The sequence below is a fragment of the Pelophylax lessonae genome (assembly GCF_965119305.1).
Source record: "Pelophylax lessonae genome assembly, chromosome: 8".
In the NCBI taxonomy this organism is placed as follows: domain Eukaryota; kingdom Metazoa; phylum Chordata; class Amphibia; order Anura; family Ranidae; genus Pelophylax; species Pelophylax lessonae.
Window position 1 is genome coordinate 301,898,393 of NC_138775.1, and position 26,084 is coordinate 301,924,476.

General features: G+C 45.2%; 1 protein-coding gene across 1 annotated transcript in view; it reads left to right on the forward strand.

Moving 5' to 3' along the window:
- Window positions 1-26,084, forward strand: part of LOC309561795 (cytochrome P450 4B1-like) — a 119,353-nt gene that overhangs the window by 72,271 nt on the left and 20,998 nt on the right. Inside the window, exons 6-7 of the mRNA XM_082265826.1 lie at window positions 700-851; window positions 20,653-20,759. Coding sequence (XP_082121952.1) covers window positions 700-851; window positions 20,653-20,759 — 259 coding nt within the window. The remainder of the gene's footprint in view (window positions 1-699; window positions 852-20,652; window positions 20,760-26,084) is intronic.

Consider the following 26,084-nt stretch of genomic DNA (forward strand, 5'->3'; position numbering starts at 1 on the left):
TTCAAGGTAGTCCCAAGAGCTAACAGTCTTATGCAGATGATAGTGATTAGATAGATACAGATAGTCTTGGTAATTGCAGTAGATGACAGTAGGAGATTGGTTAGTAAGAATCCCCTGCGGGGTACTTATCACTTAGATAGGTTAGGAATAACAGTGTCCATTGGAGAGGGGTGATCCCGTAGCGGGATACGGATCACCAGCGAGGTTTCCGGCTTTATTTTAGCAAGGAAGGTATGTCAGCAGCTCCGACTTCTCAGGCGTAGGTGCGATGAACATGTGGGTTTGAAAAAGCGATGAGTGAGAGCAAACCGGCGATTGAAATAGCCGCTCATAGCGGCGCTCGGCAGTGATGTCATCCGGTCTTAAAGGTGTATGCGTCCTTTGTTATACAAGATGGGACGCAAAGAGAGGAGAAATATAGGAACAGGGGTACCATAGGTACCGGAACATTACAGTTAGTAAATCTCCCTGTGTGTGTTACAGCGATTATTATGTGGGATAGTTCAGACATCTACATGGGGATTTTTGATACATAGACCATACAGAGTCTCATGATTGGTTCTCTTCTTGGACCTTTGCACACACACCTTCTGTATGGATTTCAATGTTTTCTGGCTTTCCTTTCATTGAAATGTTGTAATGTTTAATATTTAACACCCAGATAATATTCCTATTATTCCTCAATCTTTCCCCCTTCAGTGATAATTCTTACATCAGCGCGGTGTATGACCTTGCCAGTCTGACGCAACAACGAATCCGGACGTTCCCCTATCACAGCGACCTCATTTACCACCTCAGCCCTCATGGGTTACGTTTTCGCCGAGCCTGCCGGATCGCCCATCTTCATACTGGTACATGACGTCTTTTTATAAATTGGATTTACTTTTCAGCAGAAATACTTGTAGACCCGGACATGGAAGAGAAGAAAATGGAGAGAAAGAGAATAGCTCAACAAGGAGATAGAGGGGCATAGCTAGCTGACACGGGATCCCAGAACCTCTTCCGGAGTGGTCCCCTCTGACTCTAGGCAGACCCCCAGGGGCAATCCTCAGTACTCAGGACCTGTGTAGGCTTTCCTGGGACTGGACCCTTCTCTCTCTCCGCAGGCTCTCGGCACACCGGATCCCCTCAGCTCAGCTCTCTCTGGACACTCAGACGACACCCCGAGACATCCACCTTCCTCAGACAGGAGAGACAGCCGCACTCTCCTTCCTGGGACTCCTTCCTGGGACACTGCTCCCGCCAAGGACATTGTGTCATGTGCCACCCCCAAACTTATACCCACTCCCAGAATCCTTTGCAGCACAATATGCCTCCTGGGGTAGTTACAAGCCTGGATGTGTCCCCTGATTGGGTTTCCTCCACTGCCCTATGAGAAGCCTCTCACAGGAGCCAGCGGGGAGACTCCCCCTTCAGCAGGCACACCTGGAAACCATGACACCCTGACTATTAAATCACAGTCCTGCTGTTAGGCAGACAAGGCTCACTATACCTTTACCTAGCACCTACCTGTAGGGTGCTACACCTCTTTAAACAAGGTGATGGGGGGGGGGGGATCCAGATGTAGAGCTAGTCAGCGGGGAGCTAGGTTCAGCGGCCATTATTGGGGGTATTAGCGGTAGGGTCACCAGAGATCCAAAACCCAAAGTAGGTAGGCTGACAAATCGAAAGTTCAGCCTCATAACATCTAACGAGGATATAGTATTCAACCGGACAAAATTAGGAGGCTTGTATGCCAATGCTAGAAGTCTGGCCAACGAGATGGGAGAAATGGAGCTGCTGATGTATGAGGAGGATTTCGATTTTGTGGGAATTTTGGAGACTTGGTTTGACAGCTCTCATGATTGGCTGGCAACAATCAAGGGGTATTCCATTTATCGCAGAAATATAGAGGGTAAAAAAGGGGAGGGGTATGCCGATGTGCAAGTGAATATGAGGGATGATATCATGAATGGAGCTTGGTAGGAGGTGGAATCCCTATGGGTAGAGCTTCAAAGGGAAGGCACGGTGGGGAAGGTAATATTGGGCGTATGCTATAGGCCCCCCAACCAGAGGGAGGGGGGGAGGTGGACCTCATTTTACAGCTGGGAATGGCAGCAAGGATGGGAGATGTCATTATAATGGGGGACTTTAATTATCCTGATATAGACTGGGCAGAAGGAACCGCGCACTCAGCCAAGGCTAGGCAGTTCCTAAATGTTTTTTTAGCACAATTTCATGGGTCAGATGGTGAACGCACTGACAAGAAACAAGGCGGTACTTGACCTACTGATTACCAACAATACAGACCTGATCATGGATGTAGAAATACGGGACAACTTAGGAAACAGTGACCATAGGTCAATTCGTTTCAGTATAAATCATTGAAATAGGAAACACAAGGGTATTACAAGGACACGGGATTTCAAAAGAGCCAATTTCCCTAAACTGCGCTCTTTGTTAGACTATATAAAATGGGATTGAATCCTAGGAACAAAGAACACGAAGGAAAAATGGGAGTGCTTTAAGAACATACTAAATAAAGGTATTGGCCAGTGCATTCAAACAGGGAATACATTTAAAAGAGCTAAAATAAACCCTGGATGGCTAAACTCCAACTTAAAATACATATAAAAATTAAACAAAAAGCCTTCAAAAATACAAGGCTGAGGGGTTATTGGCAGCATTTGAACATTGCAAAGAATGCAATAAGAAATGTAAGAGCGCAAACAAGACGGCTAAGATAGAACACGAAAGGCACATAGTGGAAGAGAGTAAAAATAAAAACCCCAAGAAATTCTTTAAGTATATAAATAGTAAGAAAGCGAGGTCAGAACACATTGGCCCCATAAAGGACGACAAAGGAAATCTGGCTACAAAGGACAGAGCGAAGGCGAAGGTGCTAAATAAATTATTTTCCTCAGTCTTCACAAAAGAATTGGGTGGCTATACTAACCCAGCTTGTAATGTTAAAGGTATTAACATGTCCCAGGAAGCACCCTCATGGTTAACAGAAGACAGACTCAGAACTAGACATTAATAGCCAGACCATTGTTCCTAATGAATAGTTTATTTTATTATTATTATTATAATAGAATATTTATTATATTATTTATTATTTTCATTTATGAATAGTCTACAGACGGGCATGGTGCCAGCTGATTGGAAAAAAGCCAACGTAGTACCAATATTTAAAAAAGGGCCGAGATATATCCTGGGTAACTATAGGCCGGTCAGCCTAATATCAGTAGTCTGTAAGATATTGGAGGGGATGATAAGGGACTATATAGAAGACTTTAGTAATGGAAACGGTATTATAAGTAGTATTGGAATGGATAGTTACATAGTTAGTCAGGTTGAAAAAAGACACAAGTCCATCTGGTTCAACCAAAAAAAAAAAAAAAGTATTGAAAACCCAACCATACAATCCCATATACACAATCCTATACCCTCCCCAACCATACAATCCCATATACACAATCCTATACCCTCCCCAACCATACAATCCCATATACACAATCCTATACCCTCCCCAACCATACAATCCCATATACACAATCCTATACCCACCCTAACCATACAATCCCCTATACACAATTCTATACCCTCCCCAACCATACAATCCCATATACACAATCCTATACCCACCCCAACCATACAATCCCATATACACAATCCAATACCCACCCCAACCATACAATCCCATATACACAATCCTATACCCACCCCAACCATACAATCCCATATACACAATCCTATACCCACCCCAACCATACAATCCCCTATACACAATTCTATACCCACCCCAACCATACAATCCCATATACACAATCCTATACCCGCCCCAACCATACAATCCCATATACACAATCCTATACCCGCCCCAACCATACAATCCCATATACACAAACCTATAATCTCCCCAACCATACAATCCCATATATACAATCCTATACCCTCCCCAACCATACAATCCCATATATACAATCCTATACCCTCCCCAACCATACAATCACATATACACAATCCTATACCCGCCCCAACCATACAATCCCATATACACAATCCTATACCCTCCCCAACTATACAATCCCATATACACAATCCTATACCCGCCCCAACCATACAATCCCATATACACAATCCTATACCCTCCCCAACCATACAATCCCATATACACAATCCTATACCCTCCCCAACCATACAATCCCATATACACAATCCTATATCCTCCCCAACCATACAATCCCATATACACAATCCTATACCCTCCCCAACCATACAATCCCATATACACAATCCTATACCCTCCCCAACCATACAATCCCCTATACACAATCCTATACCCGCCCCCAACCATACAATCCCATATACACAATCCTATACCCACCCCAACCATACAATCCCATATACACAATCCTATACCCGCCCCCAACCATACAATCCCATATACACAATCCTATACCCGCCCCAACCATACAATCCCATATACACAATCCTATACCCTCCCCAACCATACAATCCCATATACACAATCCTATACCCGCCCCAACCATACAATCCCATGTACACAATCCTATACCCACAGTTGATCCAGAGGAAGGTGAAAAAACCCCAGCAAAGCATGATGTAATTTGCTACAGCAGGGGAAAATAATCCTTTCTGATCCCCCGAGAGGCATCAGCATGGATTCATGAAAATTCGCTTTTGCCAGACCAATCTATTAACCTTCTATGAAGAAGTGAGCTGCCATCTAGATAAAGGAAGGCCTGTGGATGTGGTGTATCTGGATAAAGGAAGGTCTGTGGATGTGGTGTATCTGGATAAAGGAAAGGCTGTGGATGTGGTGTATCTGGATAAAGGAAGGCCTGTGGATGTGGTGTATGTGGATAAAGGAAAGCCTGTGGATGGGGTGTATCTGGATAAAGGAAGGTCTGTAGATGTGGTGTATCTGGATAAAGGAAGGTCTGTGGATGTGGTGTATCTGGATAAAGGAAGGTCTGTGGATGTGGTGTATCTGGATAAAGGAAGGTCTGTGGATGTGGTGTATCTGGATAAAGGAAGGTCTGTGGATGTGGTGTATCTGGATAAAGGAAGGTCTGTGGATGTGGTGTATCTGGATAAAGGAAGGTCTGTGGATGTGGTGTATCTGGATAATGGAAGGCCTGTGGATGTGGTGTATCTGGATAAAGGAAGGCCGGTGGATGTGGTGTATCTGGATAAAGGAAGGTCTGTAGATGTGGTTTATCTGGATAAAGGAAGGTCTGTGGATGTGGTGTATCTGGATAAAGGAAGGTCTGTGGATGTGGTGTATCTGGATAAAGGAAGGCCTGTGGATGTGGTGTATCTGGATAATGGAAGGTCTGTGGATGTGGTGTATCTGGATAATGGAAGGTCTGTGGATGTGGTGTATCTGGATAAAGGAAATTCTGTGGATGTGGTGTATCTGGATAATGGAAGGTCTGTGGATGTGGTGTATCTGGATAAAGGAAGGCCTGTGGATGGGGTGTATCTGGATAAAGGAAGGTCTGTGGATGTGGTGTATCTGGATAAAGGAAGGTCTGTGGATGTGGTGTATCTGGATAAAGGAAGGCCTGTGGATGTGGTGTATCTGGATAAAGGAAGGTCTGTGGATGTGGTGTATCTGGATGAAGGTAGGCCTGTGGATGTCGTGTATCTGGATAAAGGAAGGTCTGTGGATGGGGTGTATCTGGATAAAGGAAGGTCTGTGGATGTGGTGTATCTGGATAAAGGAAGGTCTGTGGATGTGGTGTATCTGGATAAAGGAAGGTCTGTGGATGTGGTGTATCTGGATAAAGGAAGGCCTGTGGATGTGGTGTATCTGGATAATGGAAGGTCTGTGGATGTGGTGTATCTGGATAAAGGAAGGCCTGTGGATGTGGTGTATCTGGATAAAGGAAGGTCTGTGGATGTGGTGTATCTGGATAAAGGAAAGCCTGTGGATGTGGTGTATCTGGATAAAGGAAGGTCTGTGGATGTGGTGTATCTGGATAAAGGAAAGCCTGTGGATGTGGTGTATCTGGATAAAGGAAGGTCTGTGGATGTGGTGTATCTGGATAAAGGAAGGTCTGTGGATGTGGTGTATCTGGATATAGGAAGGTCGGTGGATGTGGTGTATCTGGATAAAGGAAGGTCTGTGGATGTGGTGTATCTGGATAAAGGAAAGCCTGTGGATGTGGTGTATCTGGATAAAGGAAGGTCTGTGGATGTGGTGTCTCTGGATAAAGGAAGGCCTGTGGATGTGGTGTATCTGGATAAAGGAAGGCCTGTGGATGTGGTGTATCTGGATAAAGGAAGGTCTGTGGATGTGGTGTATCTGGATATAGGAAGGCCTGTGGATGTGGTGTATCTGGATAAAGGAAGGTCTGTGGATGTGGTGTATCTGGATAAAGGAAGGTCTGTGGATGTGGTGTATCTAGATAAAGGAAGGTCTGTGGATGTGGTGTATCTGGATAAAGGAAGGTCTGTGGATGTGGTGTATCTGGATAAAGGAAGGCTTGTGGATGTGGTGTATCTGGATAAAGGAAGGTCTGTGGATGTGGTGTATCTGGATAAAGGAAAGCCTGTGGATGTGGTGTATCTGGATAAAGGAAGGTCTGTGGATGTGGTGTATCTGGATAAAGGAAGGTCTGTGGATGTGGTGTATCTGGATAAAGGAAGGCCTGTGGATGTGGTGTATCTGGATAAAGGAAGGTCTGTGGATGTGGTGTATCTGGATAAAGGAAGGTCTGTGGATGTGGTGTATCTGGATAAAGGAAGGTCTGTGGATGTGGTGTATGTGGATATAGGAAGGTCTGTGGATGTGGTGTATCTGGGTAAAGGAAGGTCTGTGGATGTGGTGTATCTGGATAAAGGAAAGCCTGTGGATGTGGTGTATCTGGATAAAGGAAGGTCTGTGGATTTGGTGTATCTGGATAAAGGAAGGTCTGTGGATGTGGTGTATCTGGATATAGGAAGGTCGGTGGATGTGGTGTATCTGGATAAAGGAAGGTCTGTGGATGTGGTGTATCTGGATAAAGGAAATTCTGTGGATGTGGTGTATCTGGATAATGGAAGGTCTGTGGATGTGGTGTATCTGGATAAAGGAAGGCCTGTGGATGTGGTGTATCTGGATAAAGGAAGGCCTGTGGATGTGGTGTATCTGGATAAAGGAAGGTCCGTGGATGTGGTGTATCTGGATAAAGGAAGGTCCGTGGATGTGGTGTATCTGGATAAAGGAAATTCTGTGGATGTGGTGTATCTGGATAATGGAAGGTCTGTGGATGTGGTGTATCTGGATAAAGGAAGGCCTGTGTATGTGGTGTATCTGGATAAAGGAAGGTCTGTGGATGTGGTGTATCTGGATAAAGGAAGGCCTGTGGATGGGGTGTATCTGGATAAAGGAAGGTCTGTGGATGTGGTGTATCTGGATAAAGGAAGGTCTGTGGATGTGGTGTATCTGGATAAAGGAAGGCCTGTGGATGTGGTGTATCTGGATAAAGGAAGGTCTGTGGATGTTGTGTATCTGGATAAAGGAAAGCCTGTGGATGTGGTGTATCTGGATAAAGGAAGGTCTGTGGATGTGGTGTATCTGGATAAAGGAAGGTCTGTGGATGTGGTGTATCTAGATATAGGAAGGTCGGTGGATGTGGTGTATCTGGATAAAGGAAGGTCTGTGGATGTGGTGTATCTGGATAAAGGAAAGCCTGTGGATGTGGTGTATCTGGATAAAGGAAGGTCTGTGGATGTGGTGTATCTGGATAAAGGAAGGCCTGTGGATGTGGTGTATCTGGATAAAGGAAGGCCTGTGGATGTGGTGTATCTGGATAAAGGAAGGTCTGTGGATGTGGTGTATCTGGATATAGGAAGGCCTGTGGATGTGGTGTATCTGGATAAAGGAAGGTCTGTGGATGTGGTGTATCTGGATATAGGAAGGTCTGTGGATGTGGTGTATCTGGATAAAGGAAGGTCTGTGGATGTGGTGTATCTGGATAATGGAAGGTCTGTGGATGTGGTGTATCTGGATAAAGGAAGGCCTGTGGATGTGGTGTATCTGGATAAAGGAAGGTCTGTGGATGTGGTGTATCTGGATAAAGGAAAGCCTGTGGATGTGGTGTATCTGGATAAAGGAAGGTCTGTGGATGTGGTGTATCTGGATAAAGGAAGGTCTGTGGATGTGGTGTATCTGGATATAGGAAGGTCGGTGGATGTGGTGTATCTGGATAAAGGAAGGTCTGTGGATGTGGTGTATCTGGATAAAGGAAAGCCTGTGGATGTGGTGTATCTGGATAAAGGAAGGTCTGTGGATGTGGTGTATCTGGATAAAGGAAGGCCTGTGGATGGGGTGTATCTGGATAAAGGAAGGTCTGTGGATGTGGTCTATCTGGATAAAGGAAGGTCTGTGGATGTGGTGTATCTGGATAAAGGAAGGCCTGTGGATGTGGTGTATCTGGATAAAGGAAGGTCTGTGGATGTTGTGTATCTGGATAAAGGAAAGCCTGTGGATGTGGTGTATCTGGATAAAGGAAGGTCTGTGGATGTGGTGTATCTGGATAAAGGAAGGTCTGTGGATGTGGTGTATCTGGATATAGGAAGGTCGGTGGATGTGGTGTATCTGGATAAAGGAAGGTCTGTGGATGTGGTGTATCTGGATAAAGGAAAGCCTGTGGATGTGGTGTATCTGGATAAAGGAAGGTCTGTGGATGTGGTGTATCTGGATAAAGGAAGGCCTGTGGATGTGGTGTATCTGGATAAAGGAAGGCCTGTGGATGTGGTGTATCTGGATAAAGGAAGGTCTGTGGATGTGGTGTATCTGGATATAGGAAGGCCTGTGGATGTGGTGTATCTGGATAAAGGAAGGTCTGTGGATGTGGTGTATCTGGATATAGGAAGGTCTGTGGATGTGGTGTATCTGGATAAAGGAAGGTCTGTGGATGTGGTGTATCTGGATAATGGAAGGTCTGTGGATGTGGTGTATCTGGATAAAGGAAGGCCTGTGGATGTGGTGTATCTGGATAAAGGAAGGTCTGTGGATGTGGTGTATCTGGATAAAGGAAAGCCTGTGGATGTGGTGTATCTGGATAAAGGAAGGTCTGTGGATGTGGTGTATCTGGATAAAGGAAAGCCTGTGGATGTGGTGTATCTGGATAAAGGAAGGTCTGTGGATGTGGTGTATATGGATAAAGGAAAGCCTGTGGATGTGGTGTATATGGATAAAGGAAGGTCTGTGGATGTGGTGTATCTGGATAAAGGAAGGTCTGTGGATGTGGTGTATATGGATAAAGGAAAGCCTGTGGATGTGGTGTATCTGGATAAAGGAAGGTCTGTGGATGTGGTGTATCTGGATAAAGGAAGGTCTGTGGATGTGGTATATCTGGATAAAGGAAGGTCTGTGGATGTGGTGTATCTGGATAAAGGAAGGTCTGTGGATGTGGTGTATCTGGATAAAGGAAGGTCTGTGGATGTGGTGTATCTAGATAAAGGAAGGTCTGTGGATGTGGTGTATCTGGATAAAGGAAGGTCTGTGGATGTGGTGTATCTGGATAAAGGAAGGCTTGTGGATGTGGTGTATCTGGATAAAGGAAGGTCTGTGGATGTGGTGTATATGGATAAAGGAAAGCCTGTGGATGTGGTGTATCTGGATAAAGGAAGGTCTGTGGATGTGGTGTATCTGGATAAAGGAAGGTCTGTGGATGTGGTATATCTGGTTAAAGGAAGGTCTGTGGATGTGGTGTATCTGGATAAAGGAAGGTCTGTGGATGTGGTGTATCTGGATAAAGGAAGGTCTGTGGATGTGGTGTATCTGGATAAAGGAAGGTCTGTGGATGTGGTGTATCTGGATAAAGGAAGGTCTGTGGATGTGGTGTATCTGGATAAAGGAAGGTCTGTGGATGTGGTGTATCTGGATAATGGAAGGTCTGTGGATGTGGTGTATCTGGATAAAGGAAGACCTGTGGATGTGGTGTATCTGGATAAAGGAAAGCCTGTGGATGTGGTGTATCTGGATAAAGGAAGGTCTGTGGATGTGGTGTATCTGGATAAAGGAAGGCCTGTGGTTTTGGTGTATCTGGATAAAGGAAGGTCTGTGGATGTGGTGTATCTGGATAAAGGAAGGTCTGTGGATGTGGTGTATCTGGATAAAGGAAGGTCTGTGGATGTGGTGTATCTGGATAAAGGAAGGTCTGTGTATGTGGTGTATCTGGATAAAGGAAGGCCTGTGGATGTGATGTATCTGGATAAAGGAAGGTCTGTGGATGTGGTGTATCTGGATAAAGGAAGGTCTGTGGATGTGGTGTATCTGGATAAAGGAAGGTCTGTGGATGTGATGTATCTGGATAAAGGAAGGTCTGTGGATGTGGTGTATCTGGATAAAGGAAGGTCTGTGGATGTGGTGTATCTGGATAAAGGAAAGCCTGTGGATGTGGTGTATCTGGATAAAGGAAGGTCTGTGGATGTGGTGTATCTGTATAAAGGAAAGCCTGTGGATGTGGTGTATCTGGATAAAGGAAGGTCTGTGGATGTGGTGTATCTGGATAAAGGAAGGTCTGTGGATGTGGTGTATCTGGATAAAGGAAGGTCTGTGGATGTGGTGTATCTGGATAAAGGAAAGCCTGTGGATGTGGTGTATCTGGATAAAGGAAGGTCTGTGGATGTGGTGTATCTGTATAAAGGAAAGCCTGTGGATGTGGTGTATCTGGATAAAGGAAGGTCTGTGGATGTGGTGTATCTGGATAAAGGAAGGTCTGTGGATGTGGTGTATCTGGATAAAGGAAGGCCTGTGGATGTGGTGTATCTGGATAAAGGAAGGTCTGTGGATGTGGTGTATCTGGATAAAGGAAAGCCTGTGGATGTGGTGTATCTGGATAAAGGAAGGTCTGTGGATGTGGTGTATCTGGATAAAGGAAAGCCTGTGGATGTGGTGTATCTGGATAAAGGAAGGTCTGTGGATGTGGTGTATCTGGATAAAGGAAGGTCTGTGGATGTGGTGTATCTGGATAATGGAAGGTCTGTGGATGTGGTGTATCTGGATAAAGGAAGGTCTGTGGATGTGGTGTATCTGGATAAAGGAAAGCCTGTGGATGTGGTGTATCTGGATAAAGGAAGGTCTGTGGATGTGGTGTATCTGGATAAAGGAAGGCCTGTGGATGTGGTGTATCTGGATAAAGGAAGGCCTGTGGATGTGGTGTATCTGGATAAAGGAAGGTCTGTGGATGTGGTGTATCTGGATATAGGAAGGCCTGTGGATGTGGTGTATCTGGATAAAGGAAGGTCTGTGGATGTGGTGTATCTGGATAAAGGAAGGTCTGTGGATGTGGTGTATCTAGATAAAGGAAGGTCTGTGGATGTGGTGTATCTGGATAAAGGAAGGTCTGTGGATGTGGTGTATCTGGATAAAGGAAGGCTTGTGGATGTGGTGTATCTGGATAAAGGAAGGTCTGTGGATGTGGTGTATCTGGATAAAGGAAAGCCTGTGGATGTGGTGTATCTGGATAAAGGAAGGTCTGTGGATGTGGTGTATCTGGATAAAGGAAGGTCTGTGGATGTGGTGTATCTGGATAAAGGAAGGCCTGTGGATGTGGTGTATCTGGATAAAGGAAGGTCTGTGGATGTGGTGTATCTGGATAAAGGAAGGTCTGTGGATGTGGTGTATCTGGATAAAGGAAGGTCTGTGGATGTGGTGTATGTGGATATAGGAAGGTCTGTGGATGTGGTGTATCTGGGTAAAGGAAGGTCTGTGGATGTGGTGTATCTGGATAAAGGAAAGCCTGTGGATGTGGTGTATCTGGATAAAGGAAGGTCTGTGGATTTGGTGTATCTGGATAAAGGAAGGTCTGTGGATGTGGTGTATCTGGATATAGGAAGGTCGGTGGATGTGGTGTATCTGGATAAAGGAAGGTCTGTGGATGTGGTGTATCTGGATAAAGGAAAGCCTGTGGATGTGGTGTATCTGGATAAAGGAAGGTCTGTGGATGTGGTGTATCTGGATAAAGGAAGGCCTGTGGATTTGGTGTATCTGGATAAAGGAAGGCCTGTGGATGTGGTGTATCTGGATAAAGGAAGGTCTGTGGATGTGGTGTATCTGGATATAGGAAGGCCTGTGGATGTGGTGTATCTGGATAAAGGAAGGTCTGTGGATGTGGTGTATCTGGATAAAGGAAGGTCTGTGGATGTGGTGTATCTGGATAAAGGAAGGTCTGTGGATGTGGTGTATCTGGATAAAGGAAGGTCTGTAGATGTGGTGTATCTGGATAAAGGAAAGCCTGTGGATGTGGTGTATCTGGATAAAGGAAGGTCTGTGGATGTGGTGTATCTGGATAAAGGAAGGTCTGTGGATGTGGTGTATCTGGATAAAGGAAGGTCTGTGGATGTGGTGTATCTGGATAAAGGAAGGCTTGTGGATGTGGTGTATCTGGATAAAGGAAGGTCTGTGGATGTGGTGTATCTGGATAAAGGAAGGCCTGTGGATGTGGTGTATCTGGATAAAGGAAGGTCTGTGGATGTGGTGTATCTGGATGAAGGAAGGCCCTTGGATGTGGTGTATCTGGATAAAGGAAGGTCTGTGGATGTGGTGTATCTGGATAAAGGAAGGTCTGTGGATGTGGTGTATCTGGATAAAGGAAGGTCTGTGGATGTGGTGTATCTGGATAAAGGAAGGTCTGTGGATGTGGTGTATCTGGATAACGGAAGGCCTGTGGATGTGGTGTATCTGGATAATGGAAGGTCTGTGGATGTGGTGTATCTGGATAAAGGAAGGCCTGTGGATGTGGTGTATCTGGATAAAGGAAGGTCTGTGGATGTGGTGTATCTGGATAAAGGAAAGCCTGTGGATGTGGTGTATCTGGATAAAGGAAGGTCTGTGGATGTGGTGTATCTGGATAAAGGAAAGCCTGTGGATGTGGTGTATCTGGATAAAGGAAGGTCTGTGGATGTGGTGTATCTGGATAAAGGAAGGCCTTTGGATGTGGTGTATCTGGATAAAGGAAATTCTGTGGATGTGGTGTATCTGGATAATGGAAGGTCTGTGGATGTGGTGTATCTGGATAAAGGAAAGCCTGTGGATGTGGTGTATCTGGATAAAGGAAGGTCTGTGGATGTGGTGTATCTGGATAAAGGAAGGCCTGTGGATGTGGTGTATCTGGATAAAGGAAGGCCTGTGGATGTGGTGTATCTGGATAAAGGAAGGTCTGTGGATGTGGTGTATCTGGATATAGGAAGGCCTGTGGATGTGGTGTATCTGGATAAAGGAAGGTCTGTGGATGTGGTGTATCTGGATAAAGGAAGGTCTGTGGATGTGGTGTATCTAGATAAAGGAAGGTCTGTGGATGTGGTGTATCTGGATAAAGGAAGGTCTGTGGATGTGGTGTATCTGGATAAAGGAAGGCTTGTGGATGTGGTGTATCTGGATAAAGGAAGGTCTGTGGATGTGGTGTATCTGGATAAAGGAAAGCCTGTGGATGTGGTGTATCTGGATAAAGGAAGGTCTGTGGATGTGGTGTATCTGGATAAAGGAAGGTCTGTGGATGTGGTGTATCTGGATAAAGGAAGACCTATGGATGTGGTGTATCTGGATAAAGGAAGGTCTGTGGATGTGGTGTATGTGGATATAGGAAGGTCTGTGGATGTGGTGTATCTGGATAAAGGAAAGCCTGTGGATGTGGTGTATCTGGATAAAGGAAGGTCTGTGGATGTGGTGTATCTGGATAAAGGAAGGTCTGTGGATGTGGTGTATCTGGATAAAGGAAGGTCTGTGGATGTGGTGTATCTGGATAAAGGAAGGCCTGTGGATGTGATGTATCTGGATAAAGGAAGGTCTGTGGATGTGGTGTATCTGGATAAAGGAAGGTCTGTGGATGTGGTGTATCTGGATAAAGGAAGGTCTGTGGATGTGATGTATCTGGATAAAGGAAGGTCTGTGGATGTGGTGTATCTGGATAAAGGAAGGTCTGTGGATGTGGTGTATCTGGATAAAGGAAAGCCTGTGGATGTGGTGTATCTGGATAAAGGAAGGTCTGTGGATGTGGTGTATCTGTATAAAGGAAAGCCTGTGGATGTGGTGTATCTGGATAAAGGAAGGTCTGTGGATGTGGTGTATCTGGATAAAGGAAGGTCTGTGGATGTGGTGTATCTGGATAAAGGAAGGTCTGTGGATGTGGTGTATCTGGATAAAGGAAGGTCTGTGGATGTGGTGTATCTGGATAAAGGAAAGCCTGTGGATGTGGTGTATCTGGATAAAGGAAGGTCTGTGGATGTGGTGTATCTGGATAAAGGAAGGCCTGTGGATGTGGTGTATCTGGATAAAGGAAGGTCTGTAGATGTGGTGTAACTGGATAAAGGAAAGCCTGTGGATGTGGTGTATCTGGATAAAGGAAGGTCTGTGGATGTGGTGTATCTGGATAAAGGAAGGTCTGTGGATGTGGTGTGTCTGGATAAAGGAAGGCCTGTGGATGTGGTGTATCTGGATAAAGGAAGGTCTGTGGATGTGGTGTATCTGGATAAAGGAAAGCCTGTGGATGTGGTGTATCTGGATAAAGGAAGGTCTGTGGATGTGGTGTATCTGGATAAAGGAAATTCTGTGGATGTGGTGTATCTGGATAATGGAAGGTCTGTGGATGTGGTGTATCTGGATAAAGGAAGGCCTGTGGATGTGGTGTATCTGGATAAAGGAAGGCCTGTGGATGTGGTGTATCTGGATAAAGGAAGGTCTGTGGATGTGGTGTATCTGGATAAAGGAAGGCCTGTGGATGTGGTGTATCTGGATAAAGGAAGGTCTGTGGATGTGGTGTATCTGGATAAAGGAAATTCTGTGGATGTGGTGTATCTGGATAATGGAAGGTCTGTGGATGTGGTGTATCTGGATAAAGGAAATTCTGTGGATGTGGTGTATCTGGATAAAGGAAGGCCTGTGGATGGGGTGTATCTGGATAACGGAAGGTCTGTGGATGTGGTGTATCTGGATAAAGGAAGGCCTGTGGTTGGGGTGTATCTGGATAAAGGAAGGTCTGTGGATGTGGTGTATCTGGATAAAGGAAGGTCTGTGGATGTGGTGTATCTGGATAAAGGAAGGCCTGTGGATGTGGTGTATCTGGATAAAGGAAGGTCTGTGGATGTGGTGTATCTGGATTAAGGAAGGCCTGTGGATGGGGTGTATCTGGATAAAGGAAGGTCTGTGGATGGGGTGTATCTGGATAAAGGAAGGTCTGTGGATGTGGTGTATCTGGATAAAGGAAGGTCTGTGGATGTGGTGTATCTGGATAAAGGAAGGTCTGTGGATGTGGTGTATCTGGATAAAGGAAGGTCTGTGGATGTGGTGTATCTGGATAATGGAAGGCCTGTGGATGTGGTGTATCTGGATAATGGAAGGTCTGTGGATGTGGTGTATCTGGATAAAGGAAGGCCTGTGGATGTGGTGTATCTGGATAAAGGAAGGTCTGTGGATGTGGTGTATCTGGATAAAGGAAAGCCTGTGGATGTGGTGTATCTGGATAAAGGAAGGTCTGTGGATGTGGTGTATCTGGATAAAGGAAAGCCTGTGGATGTGGTGTATCTGGATAAAGGAAGGTCTGTGGATGTGGTGTATCTGGATAAAGGAAGGTCTGTGGATGTGGTGTATCTGGATATAGGAAGGTCGGTGGATGTGGTGTATCTGGATAAAGGAAGGTCTGTGGATGTGGTGTATCTGGATAAAGGAAAGCCTGTGGATGTGGTGTATCTGGATAAAGGAAGGTCTGTGGATGTGGTGTATCTGGATAAAGGAAGGCCTGTGGATGTGGTGTATCTGGATAAAGGAAGGCCTGTGGATGTGGTGTATCTGGATAAAGGAAGGTCTGTGGATGTGGTGTATCTGGATATAGGAAGGCCTGTGGATGTGGTGTATCTGGATAAAGGAAGGTCTGTGGATGTGGTGTATCTGGATAAAGGAAGGTCTGTGGATGTGGTGTATCTGGATAAAGGAAGGTCTGTGGATGTGGTGTATCTAGATAAAGGAAGGTCTGTGGATGTGGTGTATCTGGATAAAGGAAGGTCTGTGGATGTGGTGTATCTGGATAAAGGAAGGCTTGTGGATGTGGTGTATCTGGATAAAGGAAGGTCTGTGGATGTGGTGTATCTGGATAAAGGAAGGTCTGTGGATGTGGTGTATCTGGATAAAGGAAGGTCTGTGGATGTGGTGTATCTGGATTAAGGAAGGTCTGTGGATGTGGTGTATCTGGATTAAGGAAGGCCTGTGGATGTGGTGAATCTGGATAAAGGAAGGTCTGTGGATGTGGTGTATGTGGATATAGGAAGGTCTGTGGATGTGGTGTATCTGGATAAAGGAAGGTCTGTGGATGTGGTGTATCTGGATATAGGAAGGTCTGTGGATGTGGTGTATCTGGATAAAGGAAGGTCTGTGGATGTGGTGTATCTGGATAAAGGAAGGTCTGTGGATGTGGCGTATCTGGATAAAGGAAGGTCTGTGGATGTGATTTATCTGGATATAGGAAGGTCTGTGGATGTGGTGTATCTGGATAAAGGAAGGTCTGTGGATGTGGTGTATCTGGATAAAGGAAGGTCTGTGGATGTGGTGTATCTGGATAATGGAAGGTCTGTGGATGTGGTGTATCTGGATAAAGGAAGACCTGTGGATGTGGTGTATCTGGATAAAGGAAAGCCTGTGGATGTGGTGTATCTGGATAAAGGAAGGTCTGTGGATGTGGTGTATCTGGATAAAGGAAGACCTGTGGATGTGGTGTATCTGGATAAAGGATGCCCTGTGGATGTGGTGTATCTGGATAAAGGAAGGTCTGTGGATGTGGTGTATCTGGATAAAGGAAGGTCTGTGGATGTGATGTATCTGGATAAAGGAAGGTCTGTGGATGTGGTGTATCTGGATAAAGGAAGGTCTGTGGATGTGGTGTATCTGGATAAAGGAAAGCCTGTGGATGTGGTGTATCTGGATAAAGGAAGGTCTGTGGATGTGGTGTATCTGGATAAAGGAAAGCCTGTGGATGTGGTGTATCTGGATAAAGGAAGGTCTGTGGATGTGGTGTATCTGGATAAAGGAAAGCCTGTGGATGTGGTGTATCTGGATATAGGAAGGTCTGTGGATGTGGTGTATCTGGATAAAGGAAGGTCTGTGGATGTGGTGTATGTGGATATAGGAAGGTCTGTGGATGTGGTGTATCTGGATAAAGGAAGGTCTGTGGATGTGGTGTATCTGGATAAAGGAAAGCCTGTGGATGTGGTGTATCTGGATAAAGGAAGGTCTGTGGATGTGGTGTATCTGGATAAAGGAAGGTCTGTGGATGTGGTGTATCTGGATAAAGGAAGGCCTGTGGATGTGGTGTATCTGGATAAAGGAAGGTCTGTGGATGTGGTGTATGTGGATATAGGAAGGTCTGTGGATGTGGTGTATCTGGATAAAGGAAGGTCTGTGGATGTGGTGTATGTGGATATAGGAAGGTCTGTGGATGTGGTGTATCTGGATAAAGGAAGGTCTGTGGATGTGGTGTATCTGGATAAAGGAAGGTCTGTGGATGTGGTGTATCTGGATAATGGAAGGTCTGTGGATGTGGTGTATCTGGATAAAGGAAGACCTGTGGATGTGGTGTATCTGGATAAAGGAAAGCCTGTGGATGTGGTGTATCTGGATAAAGGATGCCCTGTGGATGTGGTGTATCTGGATAAAGGAAGGCCTGTGGATGTGGTGTATCTGGATAAAGGAAGGTCTGTGGATGTGGTGTATCTGGATAAAGGAAGGTCTGTGGATGTGGTGTATCTGGATAAAGGAAGGCCTGTGGATGTGATGTATCTGGATAAAGGAAGGTCTGTGGATGTGGTGTATCTGGATAAAGGAAGGTCTGTGGATGTGGTGTATCTGGATAAAGGAAGGCCTGTGGATGTGGTGTATCTGGATAAAGGAAGGTCTGTGGATGTGGTGTATCTGGATAAAGGAAGGTCTGTGGATGTGGTGTATCTGGATAAAGGAAGGCCTGTGGATGTGATGTATCTGGATAAAGGAAGGTCTGTGGATGTGGTGTATCTGGATAAAGGAAGGTCTGTGGATGTGGTGTATCTGGATAAAGGAAGGCCTGTGGATGTGGTGTATCTGGATAAAGGAAGGTCTGTGGATGTGGTGTATCTGGATAAAGGAAAGCCTGTGGATGTGGTGTATCTGGATAAAGGAAGGTCTGTGGATGTGGTGTATCTGTATAAAGGAAAGCCTGTGGATGTGGTGTATCTGGATAAAGGAAGGTCTGTGGATGTGGTGTATCTGGATAAAGGAAGGTCTGTGGATGTGGTGTATCTGGATAAAGGAAGGTCTGTGGATGTGGTGTATCTGGATAAAGGAAGGTCTGTGGATGTGGTGTATCTGGATAAAGGAAGGTCTGTGGATGTGGTGTATCTGGATAAAGGAAGGCCTGTGGGTGTGGTGTATCTGGATAAAGGAAGGTCTGTGGATGTGGTGTATCTGGATAAAGGAAGGTCTGTAGATGTGGTGTATCTGGATAAAGGAAAGCCTGTGGATGTGGTGTATCTGGATAAAGGAAAGCCTGTGGATGTGGTGTATCTGGATAAAGGAAGGCCTGTGGATGTGGTGTATCTGGATAAAGGAAAGCCTGTGGATGTGGTGTATCTGGATGAACGAAGGTCTGTGGATGTGGTGTATCTGGATAAAGGAAGGCCTGTGTATGTGGTGTATCTGGATGAAGGAAGGCCTGTGGATGTGGTGTATCTGGATAAAGGAAGGCCTGTGTATGTGGTGTATCTGGATAAAGGAAGGTCTGTGGATGTGGTGTATCTGGATAAAGGAAGGCCTGTGGATGTGGTGTATCTGGATGAAGGAAAGTCTGTGGATGTGGTGTATCTGGATAAAGGAAGGCCTGTGGATGTGGTGTATCTGGATAAAGGAAGGTCTGTGGATGTGGTGTATCTGGATAAAGGAAAGCCTGTGGATGTGGTGTATCTGGATAAAGGAAGGTCTGTGGATGTGGTGTATCTGGATAAAGGAAGGCCTGTGGATGTGGTGTATCTTCATAAAGGACGGTCTGTGGATGTGGTGTATCTGGATAAAGGAAGGTCTGTGGATGTGGTGTATCTGGATAAAGGAAATTCTGTGGATGTGGTGTATCTGGATAAAGGAAGGCCTGTGGATGTGGTGTATCTGGATGAAGGAAGGCCTGTGGATGTGGTGTATCTGGATAAAGGAAGGCCTGTGTATGTGGTGTATCTGGATAAAGGAAGGTCTGTGGATGTGGTGTATCTGGATAAAGGAAGGTCTGTAGATGTGGTGTATCTGGATAAAAGAAGGCCTGTGGATGTGGTGTATCTGGATAAAGGAAAGCCTGTGGATGTGGTGTATCTGGATGAAGGAAGGTCTGTGGATGTGGTGTATCTGTATAAAGGAAAGCCTGTGGATGTGGTGTATCTGGATAAAGGAAGGTCTGTGGATGGGGTGTATCTGGATAAAGGAAGGCCTGTGGATGTGGTGTATCTGGATGAAGGAAGGCCTGTGGATGTGGTGTATCTGGATAAAGGAAGGTCTGTGGATGTGGTGTATCTGGATAAAGGAAGGCCTGTGGATGTGGTGTATCTGGATAAAGGAAGGTCTGTGGATGTGGTGTATCTGGATAAAGGAAGGCCTGTGGATGTGGTGTATCTGGATAAAGTAAGGCCTGTGGATGTGGTGTATCTGGATAAAGGATGGCCTGTGGATGTGGTGTATCTGGATAAAGGATGCCCTGTGGATGTGGTGTATCTGGATAAAGGAAGGCCTGTGGATGTGGTGTATCTGGATAAAGGAAGGTCTGTGGATGTGGTGTATCTGGATAAAGGAAGGCCTGTGGATGTGGTGTATCTGGATGAAGGAAGGCCTGTGGATGTGGTGTATCTGGATAAAGGAAGGCCTGTGGATGTGGTGTATCTGGATAAAGGAAGGCCTGTGGATGTGGTGTATCTGGATAAAGGAAGGTCTGTGGATGTGGTGTATCTGGATGAAGGAAGGCCTGTGGATGTGGTGTATCTGGATAAAGGAAGGCCTGTGGATGTGGTGTATCTGGATAAAGGAAGGTCTGTGGATGTGGTGTATCTGGATAAAGGAAGGTCTGTGGATGGGGTGTATCTGGATAAAGTAAGTCTGTGGATGTGGTGTATCTGGATAAAGGAAGGTCTGTGGATGTGGTGTATCTGGATAAAGGAAGGTCTGTGGATGTGGTGTATCTGGATAAAGGAAGGTCTGTAGATGTGGTGTATCTGGATAAAGGAAGGTCTGTGGATGTGATGTATATGGATAAAGGAAGGTCTGTGGATGTGGTGTATCTGGATAAAGGAAGGCCTGTGGATGTGGTGTATCTGGATAAAGGAAGGTCTGTGGATGTGGTGTATCTGGATAAAGGAAGGTCTGTAGATGTGGTGTATCTGGATAAAGGAAGGTCTGTGGATGTGGTGTATCTGGATAAAGGAACCGTACCGCTCAGTGGAAAGGAGGCATTAGTGTCCTTCCTGTGAGGATATCTACCTATTGATCAGTTTGGAAATCGTTTCACGATAGATTATTATACTTTTCTGGGGCTCAGCGCCAGGATCAGAGTCTTAGAACTGTGTACTGAGGTCATCTGATATCTATAGGTGGATTTCAGTGGATATAACAGGAAGATTCATAAAGATTCAGAATATATTTTTATTTTCTTCAATTAGAAAAAGTTATTGAACAGAGAAAAAGACTGCTGGAAAAAAACGAGGAGCTGGAGAGGATCCGGCAGAAGAGACACCCCGATTTTCTGGACATTCTTCTGTGTTCAAAGGTCAGTTTTCATCACTTCTTATTGGTATCTCTAGGGGGACCTTCATTTCCAGATGAGCCTGGAATCAGCATCACTCCGGAATCTTCAGATAATCAATGATACGCTGAAGGAAATCATTCAGAGATAATTCAGGTGCTGCCCATAGATACAACACTACTGCAAATACGCATTACTGTACCCTCAATATGAGTGTGACTACGCATTACTGTACCCCTCAATCTGAGTGTGACTACGCATTACTGTACCCCTCAATCTGAGTGTGACTATGCATTACTGTACCCCTCAATCTGAGTGTGACTACGCATTACTGTACCCCTCAATCTGAGTGTGACTATGCATTACTGTACCCCTCAATCTGAGGGTGACTTCTCATTACTGTACCCTCAATATGAGTGTGACTATTACTCTACCCTTCAATCTGAGTGTGACTATGCATTACTGTACCCCTCAATCTGAGTGTGACTACGCATTACTGTACCCCTCAATCTGAGTGTGACTATGCATTACTGTACCCCTCAATCTGAGTGTGACTACGCATTACTGTACCCCTCAATCTGAGTGTGACTATGCATTACTGTACCCCTCAATCTGAGTGTGACTACGCATTACTGTACCCCTCAATCTGAGTGTGACTATGCATTACTGTACCCCTCAATCTGAGTGTGACTACGCATTACTGTACCCCTCAATCTGAGTGTGACTACGCATTACTGTACCCCTCAATCTGAGTGTGACTACGCATTACTGTACCCCTCAATCTGAGGGTGACTTCTCATTACTGTACCCTCAATATGAGTGTGACTACGCATTACTGTACCCCTCTATCCGAGTGTGACTACTCATTACTGTACCCTCAATATGAGTGTGACTATTACTCTACCCCTCAATCTGAGGGTGCGTACTCATTATTATACCCCTCAATCTGAGTGTGACTATGCATTACTGTACCCCTCAATCTGAGTGTGACTACGCATTACTGTACCCCTCAATCTGAGTGTGACTATGCATTACTGTACCCCTCAATCTGAGTGTGACTATGCATTACTGTACCCCTCAATCTGAGTGTGACTACGCATTACTGTACCCCTCAATCTGAGTGTGACTACGCATTACTGTACCCCTCAATCTGAGTGTGACTACGCATTACTGTACCCCTCAATCTGAGGGTGACTTCTCATTACTGTACCCTCAATATGAGTGTGACTATTACTCTACCCTTCAATCTGAGTGTGACTATGCATTACTGTACCCCTCAATCTGAGTGTGACTATGCATTACTGTACCCCTCAATCTGAGTGTGACTATGCATTACTGTACCCCTCAATCTGAGTGTGACTACGCATTACTGTACCCCTCAATCTGAGTGTGACTATGCATTACTGTACCCCTCAATCTGAGTGTGACTACACATTACTATACCCCTCTATCCGAGTGTGACTACGCATTACTGTACCCCTCAATCTGAGGGTGCCTACTCATTACTGTACCCCTCAATCTGAGGGTGCCTACTCATTACTGTACCCCTCAATCTGAGGGTGCCTACTTATTACTGTACCCTCAATATGAGTGTGACTATTACTCTACCCATCAATCTGAGTGTGACTATGCATTACTGTACCCCTCAATCTGAGGGTGACTTCTCATTACTGTACCCCTCAATCTGAGTGTGACTACACATTACTATACCCCTCTATCCGAGTGTGACTACTCATTACTGTACCCTCAATATGAGTGTGACTATTACTCTACCCCTCAATCTGAGGGTGCGTACTCATTACTATACCCCTCAATCTGAGTGTGACTATGCATTACTGTACCCCTCAATCTGAGTGTGACTATGCATTACTGTACCCCTCAATCTGAGTGTGACTACGCATTACTGTACCCCTCAATCTGAGGGTGACTTCTCATTACTGTACCCCTCAATCTGAGTGTGACTACACATTACTATACCCCTCTATCCGAGTGTGACTACTCATTACTGTACCCCTCAATCTGAGGGTGCCTACTCATTACTGTACCCCTCAATCTGAGGGTGCCTACTCATTACTGTACCCTCAATATGAGTGTGACTATTACTCTACCCCTCAATCTGAGTGTGACTATGCATTACTGTACCCCTCAATCTGAGTGTGACTATGCATTACTGTACCCCTCAATCTGAGGGTGACTTCTCATTACTGTACCCCTCAATCTGAGTGTGACTACACATTACTATACCCCTCTATCCGAGTGTGACTACGCATTACTGTACCCCTCAATATGAGTGTGACTATTACTCTACCCCTCAATCTGAGGGTGCGTACTCATTATTATACCCCTCAATCTGAGTGTGACTATGCATTACTGTACCCCTCAATCTGAGTGTGACTACGCATTACTGTACCCCTCAATCTGAGTGTGACTACGCATTACTGTACCCCTCAATCTGAGTGTGACTATGCATTACTGTACCCCTCAATCTGAGTGTGACTACACATTACTATACCCCTCAATCTGAGTGTGACTACGCATTACTGTACCCCTCAATCTGAGTGTGCCTACTCATTACTGTACCCTCAATATGAGTGTGACTATTACTCTACCCCTCAATCTGAGTGTGACTATGCATTACTGTACCCCTCAATCTGAGTATGACTACGCATTCCTATACCCCTCAATCTGAGTGTGACTACACATTACTATACCCCTCAATCTGAGTGTGACTACCCATTACTGTACCCCTCAATCTGAGTATGACTACACATTACTATACCCCTCAATCTGAGTGTGACTACACATTACTGTACCCCTCAATCTGAGTATGACTACACATTACTATATCCCTCAATCTGAGTGTGACTACGCATTACTGTACCCCTCAATCTGAGTGTGACTACGCATTACTGTACCCCTCAATCTGAGTGTGACTACGCATTACTGTACCCCTCAATCTGAGTGTGACTACGCATTACTGTACCCCTCAATCTGAGGGTGACTTCTCATTACTGTACCCTCAATATGAGTGTGACTATTACTCTACCCTTCAATCTGAGTGTGACTATGCATTACTGTACCCCTCAATCTGAGTGTGACTATGCATTACTGTACCCCTCAATCTGAGTGTGACTATGCATTACTGTACCCCTCAATCTGAGTGTGACTACGCATTACTGTACCCCTCAATCTGAGTGTGACTATGCATTACTGTACCCCTCAATCTGAGTGTGACTACACATTACTATACCCCTCTATCCGAGTGTGACTACGCATTACTGTACCCCTCAATCTGAGGGTGCCTACTCATTACTGTACCCCTCAATCTGAGGGTGCCTACTCATTACTGTACCCCTCAATCTGAGGGTGCCTACTTATTACTGTACCCTCAATATGAGTGTGACTATTACTCTACCCATCAATCTGAGTGTGACTATGCATTACTGTACCCCTCAATCTGAGGGTGACTTCTCATTACTGTACCCCTCAATCTGAGTGTGACTACACATTACTATACCCCTCTATCCGAGTGTGACTACTCATTACTGTACCCTCAATATGAGTGTGACTATTACTCTACCCCTCAATCTGAGGGTGCGTACTCATTACTATACCCCTCAATCTGAGTGTGACTATGCATTACTGTACCCCTCAATCTGAGTGTGACTATGCATTACTGTACCCCTCAATCTGAGTGTGACTACGCATTACTGTACCCCTCAATCTGAGGGTGACTTCTCATTACTGTACCCCTCAATCTGAGTGTGACTACACATTACTATACCCCTCTATCCGAGTGTGACTACTCATTACTGTACCCCTCAATCTGAGGGTGCCTACTCATTACTGTACCCCTCAATCTGAGGGTGCCTACTCATTACTGTACCCTCAATATGAGTGTGACTATTACTCTACCCCTCAATCTGAGTGTGACTATGCATTACTGTACCCCTCAATCTGAGTGTGACTATGCATTACTGTACCCCTCAATCTGAGGGTGACTTCTCATTACTGTACCCCTCAATCTGAGTGTGACTACACATTACTATACCCCTCTATCCGAGTGTGACTACGCATTACTGTACCCCTCAATATGAGTGTGACTATTACTCTACCCCTCAATCTGAGGGTGCGTACTCATTATTATACCCCTCAATCTGAGTGTGACTATGCATTACTGTACCCCTCAATCTGAGTGTGACTACGCATTACTGTACCCCTCAATCTGAGTGTGACTACGCATTACTGTACCCCTCAATCTGAGTGTGACTATGCATTACTGTACCCCTCAATCTGAGTGTGACTACACATTACTATACCCCTCAATCTGAGTGTGACTACGCATTACTGTACCCCTCAATCTGAGTGTGCCTACTCATTACTGTACCCTCAATATGAGTGTGACTATTACTCTACCCCTCAATCTGAGTGTGACTATGCATTACTGTACCCCTCAATCTGAGTATGACTACGCATTCCTATACCCCTCAATCTGAGTGTGACTACACATTACTATACCCCTCAATCTGAGTGTGACTACCCATTACTGTACCCCTCAATCTGAGTATGACTACACATTACTATACCCCTCAATCTGAGTGTGACTACACATTACTGTACCCCTCAATCTGAGTATGACTACACATTACTATATCCCTCAATCTGAGTGTGACTACCCATTACTGTACCCCTCAATCTGAGTATGACTACACATTACTATATCCCTCAATCTGAGTGTGACTACGCATTACTGTACCCCTCAATCTGAGGGTGCATACTCATTACTATACCCCTCAATCTGAGTGTGACTATGCATTACTGTACCCCTCAATCTGAGTATGACTACACATTACTATACCCCTCTATCCGAGTGTGACTACGCATTATTGTACCCCTCAATCTGAGGGTGCCTACACATTACTGTACCCTCAATATGAGTGTGACTATTACTCTACCCCTCAATCTGAGGGTGCATACTCATTACTATACCCCTCAATCTGAGTGTGACTATGCATTACTGTACCCCTCAATCTGAGTGTGACTACGCATTACTATACCCCTCTATCCGAGTGTGACTACGCATTACTGTACCCCTCAATCTGAGGGTGCATACTCATTACTATACCCCTCAATCTGAGTGTGACTATGCATTACTGTACCCCTCAATCTGAGTATGACTACGCATTACTATACCCCTCAATCTGAGTGTGACTACACATTACTGTACCCCTCAATCTGAGGGTGCATACTCATTACTATACCCCTCTATCCGAGTGTGACTATGCATTACTATACCCCTCAATCTGAGTGTGACTATGCATTACTGTACCCCTCAATCTGAGTGTGACT